Genomic DNA, 11,958 nt, shown 5'->3' on the forward strand with positions numbered 1-11,958 from the left:
ATTCGAAGTGAAATAAAAGTTTAGGATGTTTAAAAGGGAAAATTTATTATTTGATTTAAATTTTATGAATATAATTGTGCAATCATTGGTAAAAATCAATCAAAGGAGTAAAACACTTGAAAGAGACTAGTTGGGTAATTATAATGTAATGCAAGCAAGAGAGGAGGCAGACTTGAATGAGGAGGTGGCTGAGGATATGATAGAAGTGCAAGGAATCAAGATATATATTTTGAAGACACGATTAGTAGATCTTGCTAAAGTTTATCTGAGTGGATAGGAAGAGTAGTTGAAAGAAATTAAAAAACAAAAGAAAACAAAAAAACAGTAACATACCTGTATCTCGTAAGTTAGTTATGGCGTGTAAGGAAAGCAAAAGGTTTATGGAAGAAAATAAAAATATGAAGTGTCCTCTTTGGATTGGTAAAATTTGAGATGTTTACAAAATACCAGGGAGCTCTAGTGGTGTAATGCCTAAGGCATTTGACTGCTAACCAGAAGGCAGACAGTTCACCCACCAGCCACTCCTCTGAAGGAAAATTAGGCAATCTACTTCTATAGAGATACCACCTCAGAAACCCAAGGAGGGGTTTCTATGAGTCGAATAGACTCAATGACACTGAGTAATGCACTGGTTAAGGCATTAGGCTACTAACCAAAATGTTGGTGGTTTAAAACCACCAGCTGCTCAGCAGGAGAAAGATGAGGCAGTCTGCTTCTACAAACTATTACAATCTTGGAAATCCTAAGGGGGGACTTCAGGAACCCCCTGAAAGATCACCATGAGTAGGAATTGACTTGATGGCAGTGGTTTGGTGAAACATCAAAGTGAAGTTTCAAACATTTGTTGGAAATATAAGGCTGAAGTATGATAAAATATCAGCATTGGAGATAGACATCTCTATGCCACAAGGTGGGTTTTAAGTCTGAAGAAATGGTTGCAGTCATGTAGGAGACAGAAGATAGAGAATGAAGAGAATTAGATCCAAATAAGTCAAACAGAAGAAGATCCAGTCATAGAATCTGAAAATAACAATTCATGAGAGAGAATAAAAACAAGGAGAGAGTAGAATGACAGAACAAAGGAGAGTAACTCACCATATGAATAATGCTGTCAAGTTAGATGAAGATGGAGATTTCATTAGGTTCAGTAACATATATGTCATTGATGACATAAGCACAGACTCAGTGACATGATGATGATGAAAACGAAATGTTAGAAGAAAAGTAACTGAAAATGGGAAGGTGACAAATGTGTGATGAAACTACAGAAGTTTGACCAGGGTGGATTTGAAAGAAATGAGGCTATACTAGAATAATATTTGGGGGTCAAGTATTTTTCGTGGCAAGAGGCTCATACTTGTAATATGAGGGATTAATCTGGAAGGATTACCAAGGAAAGAGAGAGAAAATAATCTAAAATAAAGTCCTCAGGAAATTGATTTTGAGAATAAAAGCTTGGCATAATTAACACAAGTGCAGGCAATGGTGTTTGATACAATGGATGCACTTCCTTCATTATAACAGGGTAGGGGAGGAGAATTAGATGGTGGAGGTAAGTATAGGTAAATTTGTAGGTAGAAAGAAAGGAAAAGAGTTTCTGAGTATGCCTTTTATTTTTTATTTTACATGTAAGAAAAACAATGGAGTGTCATCAGAAGACCTAGGAGAAATGTTAACAAATACCACATTTAAACATTAACACCAAACACCAGGCTACAGATAAACAAATAAACATCGGAGAAGATCAGATGGGAGTCAGTGAACAGGAATATAATCCAGACCAAGGATAGATTCAGCTGAGGCTAATCTTGCACAGGTACCAGTGATACAAAATACCTGCAATGCTTACAGAAACAACAGAAGACAGACACAGAGTAATCCCTCTCAGACACCCAGACACTGTGGGTGAGAGATCCAATGGATCTACTGACTCAGGACCATAGTACTGGGGGACACCAGACTCAATTGGAACAACAGAATACATAAAAGTTTGTACCTCATCCTACAATGGTGAGTAGTGAATAGGGTCTTAAAAGCTTTCAAGTGGCCATCTAAGATGCAGCTAATGGTCTCCTATCATTGGAAGTGAAGAATAGTGCAAAAAACAACGGCTCTTGGAAGTAATCAGCCCTAGGGCACAATGGCCCTTGAGACTAGAACTAGATGGTGCCCAGCTACCAATTCTAACCACTCAGGAAAGGATCAAATCTGGAGATCCTGGATAGAGTGTGTGGGAGGGAAATGGGGAACAAAATTCAAAAACTCAATTATGATCAGAATTACTGTCGGATGGAGTCTGGTGAGATCCCCAGTATGGTGGCCCTGGAATACATTCTGGGCCTGGAATAAAACTCACTCCCAAGGGCTTGTTCTCAGCCCAATAGTAAACAAGATGTACATGCAGACCACTCAACCCAGGGTGATGCATGCACTTATTCTATGGAAATGCATCTCTTGGAGCAATCGAACACAGGGCACCAGAAGGGCAACATTCTCATGGAGGAAATGCAGGACACACAGGAGTAGATAACTATTAGGGGCATGGGATAGGGTTACTGGATAAGGAGGGGAGTTGACTGGGTTTGGTTTGGGGATGGTAAACAAGGAGTGAAACTAAATGCACACATAATGTAGAATGTAAAACAAACTCTGCTCTGTAAACTTGCACCTAAAGCACAATAAAAATAAAAATAAATAATTTAAAAAAATGAGGTCATATTCTAAACCTATAGTTTTCAACTTGTTAAAAAAAAGAAAATAAAAGTCAAGGTAAAGGCAAACGAGTACCTAGAGGGTTAGGGAGAAAAAAAAAAGGGCATATGGTGTCATGAAAGCCCTAAATAAACATCTATAGTAGAGGTTAAGAGAAGAAACAAAAAGCCATATGTATAAAGTCAAGTAATTTGAAAGAAATAAAATATTTATCGGTAGAAACTCAGTATACTTAAGAACTGTAGATTATATATAAGGCTTCTTTTATGGTTTAACTCTATTAACTATAGAAGTGCTGTCATATTGTGAAAACCAAGCAAATGCAATGGCTTTGCGTGGGGATGTTCATTAAACCCCCCATCTCCACTCAGTGCCATAGAGTTGATTCTGACTCATAGCGACCTCCATTTGGTTTTCAAATCTGTAAATCTTTATGGAAGTAGATTGTCTGATGTTCCTCTTCCAGAGCAGCTGGTGGATTTGAACTGCCAACCTTGTGATTAGAAGCCAAATGCCTTACTCACTATACCAGCAGTGTTCCCTATTCATTAAACTGTTGTTGTTATGTGCCGTCGAGTTGGACCCGACTCATAGGGACCCCTCTTTGGGTTTCCGAGGCAGTGTCACTAGGGAAGTAGATTGCCCCATCTTCCTTCCGAGGAGTGGCTGGTGGGTTTGAACCTCCAGCCTTCTGGTTAGCAGTCAAGTGCTTTAGGCACTATACTCCCAGAGCTCCCATTCATTAAACTAGCTATCCCTACTTAACTGCTAGAAACAATCTACAGAATTACAGGCAGACTTGCATTCAACATACAGGACTGGGCAAATAGTTTTCAATGACAATAAGTGTATTTTAAGATGCTTTTCTGAGTTAGAAATGTCTTTGACAATAGGTTAAAGGGAGTCTCCTAACACATAGCAAAATGTTATTTCAAGTTGTCTTATTATTGTAAACTTTTATGTAATTTGTTACACTTTTCTGAGTTTGTTGAGTTGATTACTTATATACATTACTTGTTGTTGTTGTTGTTATGTGCCGTCGAGTTGGACCCGACTCATAGCGACCCCTCCTTGGGTTTCCGAGGCAGTATCACTATGGAAGTAGGATTGCCTAACCTTCCTTCCGAGGAGTGGCTGGTGGGTTTGAACCGCCAGCCGTCTGGTTAGCAGGCAAGTGTCTTAGCCACTATGCTACCAGAGCTCCCATATACATTACTAGAGAATAATAAATCATAAGTATTAAATCTCTATATTAAAAGACATACACAGGCATTCTTTTGGGTATGCATATTTAATTTAAATTTTATAATTTAGATTCAGCATGAATTGCAATAAATGGATCCTCAGCAGAGTTACTGATGGAAAAACTAGCCTTGCCATCACCAGAAACATAGATTTTAATTCCCGTGCAGTTACCACCAATTTTATCTCCAGAAATGACATCACAATATGTGCCAGCTGGAAGACCAGTTTGCAAAGTTGAAGATAATGCCCTGTAAAATAAAATTTAAGATGTAACTTTAATTCAAAAATCTAATGCAAAAATACAGACTGTCTTTAAAACAAAGAAACAGTTTAACTTTGTGCCTTAGCACTCGAAGCAGTCAAAGCCTCAGGGAGAAGAAAATCCATCACAAAGACCTCTCATACAGATCTGAACAGATTTCTCAGGGCCAAAAATACTATTTACAGAAGAACTAGTAATTCCTTATGGTAGAAATTATTACCATAAATAAAGCTTAAAGATTATCAGTGAAGATTTGAGGGAATTGCCACCTTCAGATAAAATTATTACCTTTAGTAAACAAAAATATTTTAAATCGGTCCTCATTTGTACTTAAGAAAATATCGATTTATCTCAAAATTTCAATGGATTATCTCTTCAAAAATCTCATTTTTCAAGAGGCTAAAATGAATCTGTGCTACAGGAACAATAATCAGGCATTTCTGTGAAGAAGAGAATGGTTTGAAATATAAAACAGTTTTATGAAGAATTACTTTGTTTCTCCTCTCTGTAAAAATAAAAATTAGAAGGACGAGCCATGGACTGTTTTGGCCAGGAAGTTGACAGAGAAGTTAACTATATAATTTAGCCTAAATAAGTTAAGTATAAATGGAAACTGGCCTTGGACTAAGACATTTCAACTGTTTGAAAAGATGTAGTCTGAGCCCCAGTTCTATATAGAAGGAAATCAATATACTAGAGGCCAAGGCCAAATAAAAGGCCAGTAATAAGAAGATTCAGAACTAAAATTCAAAAATCTCCTGAAGCAAATCACTGACAATAAGATACATATTCTTTGTCATATGTTTTCAAAATTACTTGTACCATGGTGACACCAACCCAAAGCAAACTCACTGCATGGAGTCGAATCCGACTCATAGCGACCCTTGGGTTTTCGAGGTGGTGTCACTACAGAAGTAGATTGCCCAACCTTCCTTCAGAGGAGCGGCTGGTGGGTTTGAACCACCAGTCGTCTGGTTAGCAGTCAAATTTCTTCAGCACTACACCACCAGAGCTTCTCCAAGGAGACAGAGAGGTGAAAAAAGGACACCAAAGAAGAAGATATGAAAGTAGATAGGGAATGGTCTGGAAAAGAAGTATTTCAGTATCGAGAAAGTATTTTTTAATTACTAAAAAAGAAAAGTACAAGACATGCCTTTCTAGAGTCTTCACAACTCTGATTTAGCTACTTTATGTATTTTGTGCAGGGTGCATGTGCATGCATATGCATATGCATTATGTACCCACATGCTATGGAAGGGCACACAAAATGCACTTTGGTGACAACAGAAAACCTACTATAAATAGTCCAGGAGAATAAAAGCCATCACCTCTCTTCTTCTGCTTCTTTTCTGATGCCTATTTTTTCTTCATCCAGTGACTGAAGAGATTTTTCAGGTATCACAGAAAAGTGGAAGAACAGTAGGAAAAAAGAATAAGAGCACATTGTGCAAGCTATTATTCTAAATTGCTATCTTCTTACCAGTCATCGTTGTTAAAGACAATGAATCCCCTGTTTCCCCTTCCAAAAGCCACTTGGTTGCTTCCATTATCCCACCAGTTTGCAAAAGGCTGGCCATCAACTACATTACGGAAAACAACCATATTCCTAAAAAGAAATAAAATAAAATGGTGATGAATGCTTCAATAGTTGAAAATGAAAATTCCATTATTAGGCCATATTTCTAAACAAATATTCTTACCTTATTTGACGCCATCGATGTTCACAGACCCAGTCATTGCCACAGGTAGTGTCTGGATTAATTGTAACTCTTTTAATTACTCCATTATCATTTGGTGGCCCAATCCAATCATTAACATCCTTAATTTGAAAAAGAAAAAAGCTCAGATTTTAAACATTACATATACTTAACCTCTTCCTTTCCAGTACACCCAATCAATCTTTCCGGCTGCTTCTTTCTGTCTCTGCAATATTTAGACTCCAATATCTTTGGTATTTTAACACCCTTTTTTACAAAGTTCCTCAGGCCAGACTCATTGTCCAGTGCTTGTATTTCAAACATGGGTAGGATTTCCTTATTTTCCCATTTTCTAAGAAACTGCAATGGCTTATTAATATCACTATGAGCAGTGTGAGCAAACCTGCTGCCATAGTGGTTAAGCCGTTTAAGTTGCTAATGGAGAGTTCGGCGATTCAAACCCACCATCTGCTCCACAGGTGAAAAGTGTGGCCGTCTGCATCTGTAGAGATTTACAGGCTTGGAGAAACCCTGTGGGACATTTGTACGGTCCCATCGGGTTGCTTTGAATCAGGACAGATTTGACAGCAATAGTTTTGTTTCTTTGTTTCGTAGGCAATGAGATGTCACTGAACAGGCAAGAGTTTCAGTGCCAGAAAACTCCTATTAGAACACAGGCTCTTTTACTACTAGCTAAAAAAACTTAATAAATTTGGACTTATGGTCAGATGGAGGAATAGGCAGACAACTGACACAGACCCTCTTCAACAAAGAAAAGAGAAACCAGTTGACAGAGATTCAGAAGATAACCCTGGAACCCTGAGCTTTGAAAGGAACTATATAGAAGTGGATTAGCCACCCACTGGTAGAAAAACCAGGAGCTCTGGTAGCATAGTGCCTAAGGCACTTGACTGCTCACCAGAAGGCTGGTGGTTCAAACCCACCAGCCACTCCTCGGAAGGAAGTTTGGGCAATCCTACTTCCGTAGTGATACTGCCTCAGAAACTCAAGGAGGGGTCGCTATGAGTCGGGGCTGACTCGATGGCAAACAACAACAACATGTATAATCAGAATTCCGGAACAGGAAGACACAAATAAAACCACCGAGAAAACTGTCAAAGATTTGTTGGAAGAGAATTTTCCTGGTATGATGAAAGATGAGTATATATTCATTCAGGAAGTCCAACAAACCCCAAACAGGATAGACCCCAAAAGAAAATCACCAAGACATATCGCCATCAAGATCAGCAAAACCAAAGACTAAGAAAGAATTCTGAAAGCAGCATGGGAAAAACCAGTTACCTACAAGGTGAAACCAATAAGACTAAGCTCCCATTTCTCGGCAGAAACCATGCAGGCGAGAAGAAAATGGGATGGTTTATCCAAAACCATGAAAGAGAAAATTTCCAACCAAGAATTATATACCTGGAAAAATTGTCCCTCAAATATGATGGTGAAATTAGGACATTTCCAGATAATCAGAAATTAAGGGAATATGTTAAAACCAGGCCAACCTTACAAGAGATGCTAAAGGGAGCCCCTTGGACAGAGAAGCAACAACAGCCATCAACAAGTGACCATTAACACACATGATGATATAACCCGGAAACCAACCCAGCTATGGAAGTATCAAAAGAAAATAAGCCTACAAGATTGTAAACAGGGAACCAGAGACATCAATTGACAAATGAGGACAACTACAAACCAAAAGGAGGTAAAAACCTGTGTCGTTACAGAACTTTTAGACAGTAGGGAAGTCAAGACAACTACAAAATAGAATAGATTGTTCTAAACTTGGGAAGAAAACTATAAATCACAGGGTAACCTCAAAGAAAAATGATAAACCTTCACATCGAAATAAAAAGAAGACCAGCACAAATGTTTGGCAAATATTAAAACAATAGCAATGAAGGAAGTAATAACACAATTCATAAATAAAACGAGCTCAGCATAGAAAATTATACGGAACAAAGAAATCAACACCATGAGAAAGCAAAAAGTGATAGCAACCAATTCCTATTTGCCGCTAATTATGTATCTGGTAAGGGACTTATCTCTAAGATTTATAGAAAACTCCAATGCCTCAATAGCAAGGGAATTAACAATCCAATTGAAAAAATGGCAGAAGACATGGACACTTCACCAACGTCACCAGCTAATACATGAAGAGATACTCATGATCACTGGCCATGAGAAAGATGCAAATCAAAACAACGAGATACCATTTCACTCTACACTGATGGCAAGGTTGAACGCGACAGAAAATAACAAATGTGGGCAGGAATGGGGAGAAATTCAGACTCACATACACTGCTGGTGGGACCATGAAGTGCTACAACCACTTGGAAAGCAGTTTGGCGATTCCTTTGAAAGCTGGAACTGGAGATACCATTTGACCCAGGAGTCCCATTACTAGCTACTTATCTTAGAGTGGTGAGAGCCAAGACAGGAACTGATATATCCACACCCATTTTCATCACAGCACTATTTACAATAGCAAAAAGATGGAAATACCCTACATGCCCATCAGTGGAAGAGTGGATGACCAAACTGTGGTACATATACACAATGGAATGCTATGCAGCACTAAAGAATAACGTAGAGTCTGCAAAACCCCACATACTATGGATGAATGTGGAGGACATTATGCTGAGTGAAATAAGTCAACCACAGAAGGACAAATATAGTATTAGTTTGTTGTTGTGGAGGGTCAAGGAAAGGTTTATATATGGAGGGAAGCTTTCCAGAGCTGGGAGGGAAAGGGAGGGTACACTGCCAAAAAAAAACATGCATTGACCCACTGACCCCTGTCACTTTAGTTTTGTGTGTTTCACTGTACATAAATTATATTTCAATAATATGAATTAAAAAAGGTAAAAAAAAATAAGTACACAATTCTCTGAGCCTCAGTTTCCTCATCTATAAAATAAGGATAGTATTGATTGCTGTAAAAAATAATATAATTTATTGTAATAGTACTTTGGATGGAAAAATTGCTAAATAAATATTAGTATCAATCTTCCCTTTGGTTCAAAGTACTAATCAATCCACCACAATATTCTTTACAAAATTGACCAAATCTTTAATATTTCTTTTTGCTGATTGGTACATTAAAAAAAAAAAAAAAATCATAGGGGAAGAAAAAGAAAAGTCTAGGGGGGTCATTAATGTCAAAATCGTATGATGAATAGTAGATAAAAGTAAGAGTTATTAGTGTGGGTAATTCTTGAAAAGGTAAAGCCCATCAAATATTTGAAGGAATGTTATGAGGGAGAAAAGAAAACAGACAGTCCTAAGACTCCTAAGGTCAGAAATAATACCCATTAGTAGAAATTTTAAGAAGTTGGTTCAATTTAGAGAGACACCTTTTAAATATTAAAGCTGTCTAACAAAGGAATGGGTTGCTATACAAAGTACTGTTGTTGTTATTGTTATGTGCCCTCTGACTCATAGCGACCTCTGCCTGGGTTTCTGAGGCAGTATCACTACAGAAGTAGATTGCCCAACCTTCCTTCTGATGAGTGGTTGGTGGGTTTGAACCGCCAGCCTTCTGGTTAGCAGTCAAGTGCCTTAGGCACTATGGCACCAGAGTTCCAATACAAAGTACTGGATTTCTCAAATTGAAAGTAATCTAGATGAATAAATAACTGTCTGACATATAATGAAGAAGATTTTTCTGCTTTTGGTATGAAATTATTAAAGATGCTGCTTGTGAAATCTTCAGTGTTTTTGTTTGTTTGTTTTTTAAAAAAGTCTTCCACCAGCATTCCAAATATTTTCAAAATCTTATTTCTAAGTTTCTTTTAAAAATCACTAGTCAGATTCTTGTCTTTGTCATACCCCACACATTTTTCTCATTCTTATCTTTCCTACAATAGTCAGCAAATTTCTCTTCTTTAATATACATAATTTCTTTCTTTGTATAAGAAAGTTTCCTATTTAACCTCAGCCTTAGCTCATCTGGATCATATATTTGCTTTTCATTCCAAATAACTTCTTCTTTTCAAAGTATTTAACAAATTTTTACTCCTCTTCTTATGAGTAGGCACTATTTTCAGCTCATTACAAGTGTTAACTTGTATAATCCTCCAAGCAACCCGATAAGTACCTATGAAAAGAACATAGACATTGCTGTTCATTTTAAAGGTTTTTTTTTTTTGGAGGGAGATATATCTATCATATTTCTGAAACAGCTTGCAAACTTTTTGACAACATAGACCATGAATTTTAATTCTTCAATATTTACTGTAAATCCACTTAAATCAGAGTCCTGAGTCAAGTTTGTACTTAACAAAGATTTGGTAAGTAGGTAGTGAATGTAACAGCATCATGTGAAACTAAACCAAAATATCCTTCCTCTTCTTGAGAAGAAGATATTTTGAACAACTCAAAAACTTACTTTTCCATTCTCAAAACGTCTTGGCCAACGGAAGCTTGACATTACGCGTGTAAATCCATAAGGATGAGCAAGCATAAATCCAACTCCCATTTTATACAGTCTGAATGACATAAAATGATATTATTGTAGAAGAAAAGAATATATTTTTTTTACTGTCATTAAAAGGTAGATAAAAACGAGGAAAACTTCTTCCTACCTAGGGTCCCAGAACGTAAGAATAGATGCTCCTCCAGCTCCATGTCCTCGCTGATTGTCATGGTTATCCACAAAGACAAGTGCTCTGTCAGAAGGCATGAAACCCCAGCCTTCTCCCCAGTTCCTATTTAAAAAAAAAATAGTAACCTAAGTGTGTATATCTTTTTTGCATGTTTGTTGTTGTATTGTGCCCTCGAGTCGGACCTGACTCATAGCAACCTCTCCTTGGCTTTCAGAGACAGTGTCACTAAGGAAGTAGATTGCCCAACCTTCCTTCCGAGGAGTGGCTGGTGGGTTTGAACTGCCAGCCTTCTGGTTAGCAGTCAAGTGCCTTAGGCACTATGCTACCAGATCTCCTCTTTTTTGCATAGTAGCCTCATATAAAAGTTCTCTCTCCAATTAAGTGGTCATTCTATAGGATTATGTGCTGTATAATAACTACATAGGCAAAAATGTGCTCTCCACAAATACATTTATCTCTCTCTCTGTGTGTGTATGGATTCCCTGTAGTATTCATGTAACAGGTAGAAGATGTTGTTATAGAAAGATTCTTTTATGGATTGTAATATATTGTAATTTAGATGGACTTCAGCAAGGTCAACATTCATGTCACATTATAAAGAAGGACAAAGTAGGTGCAAATAAGGCTCAATATGGTATTCTTATATACATTTTAATGTTTCACAATAACTAATTCACATATGTAAATTCCATAGTATGGCAGTTTTAAAAATTTTAGAATCATTTTAATGATCACCTTATCATAATAGAAAATTAACCAAGGCTAATATAATCACACCAGACACAGAGCAAAATCACTAGGTTATGTTCTGGTTTTCTAGACATAGTTTCTTGTGATTGGCATAATAACAACCACCAACTGGAGTTTGGGAATTCATAATAGTTTGGGAATTTATAATAATTATTACTAATAATTGAGCCCTTGACAGTTTTCTAAACTAAATGAATGCCTAAGAAGATAATTCATATTGAGAAAATATGTCTAAAAGACCTGTGAAATAATTCAAATAACAATCATTATATTTACTTTAAGTAAGCCATCTTCTCGCCATTCCACTTGCGCAGAACTGTGCCCAGTTTTGCACCATACTTGAATTCTGTCACACGGCCATTGCCAAAGTACTCACTGCTTTTAATTGCCTCACCCCCCAGATCAATTACCTAGCAGAAATATAGGGAAAACAAAACAAAACAATGTATCATTTAACATAAGAACTGTAAAGTATTTCAGCCAATATGTTGACACGTAGAAAATGAGTTTAAACTATATCATTTGAAACACCCAAAATGGTTTCCCTTACACTCAAATTTTTATTTATTTATTTAGCTGAAGTGTATGTTGTTGTTATGTGCCGTCGAGTCGGCCCCGACTCATAGCGACCCCTCCTTGGGTTTCCGAGGCAGTATCACTACGGAAGTAGGATTGC

The 11,958-nt window shown here is 37.3% G+C and overlaps 1 protein-coding gene across 1 annotated transcript in view; it reads right to left on the minus strand.

Moving 5' to 3' along the window:
* Positions 1-4,015: 4,015 nt before the first annotated feature.
* Positions 4,016-11,958, minus strand: part of LOC103206155 (pancreatic alpha-amylase) — a 12,065-nt gene continuing 4,122 nt past the window's right edge. The window contains exons 5-10 of the mRNA XM_007951597.2: positions 11,559-11,692; positions 10,512-10,634; positions 10,316-10,415; positions 5,920-6,038; positions 5,700-5,825; positions 4,016-4,205 (exon numbers count right to left, since the gene is read on the minus strand). Of these exons, the coding sequence (XP_007949788.1) occupies positions 4,016-4,205; positions 5,700-5,825; positions 5,920-6,038; positions 10,316-10,415; positions 10,512-10,634; positions 11,559-11,692 (792 nt within the window). The remainder of the gene's footprint in view (positions 4,206-5,699; positions 5,826-5,919; positions 6,039-10,315; positions 10,416-10,511; positions 10,635-11,558; positions 11,693-11,958) is intronic.

Source organism: Orycteropus afer, unplaced genomic scaffold (genome assembly GCF_000298275.1).
Source record: "Orycteropus afer afer isolate SDZICR_OR568_19922 unplaced genomic scaffold, OryAfe1.0 scaffold00301, whole genome shotgun sequence".
Taxonomy (NCBI): domain Eukaryota; kingdom Metazoa; phylum Chordata; class Mammalia; order Tubulidentata; family Orycteropodidae; genus Orycteropus; species Orycteropus afer.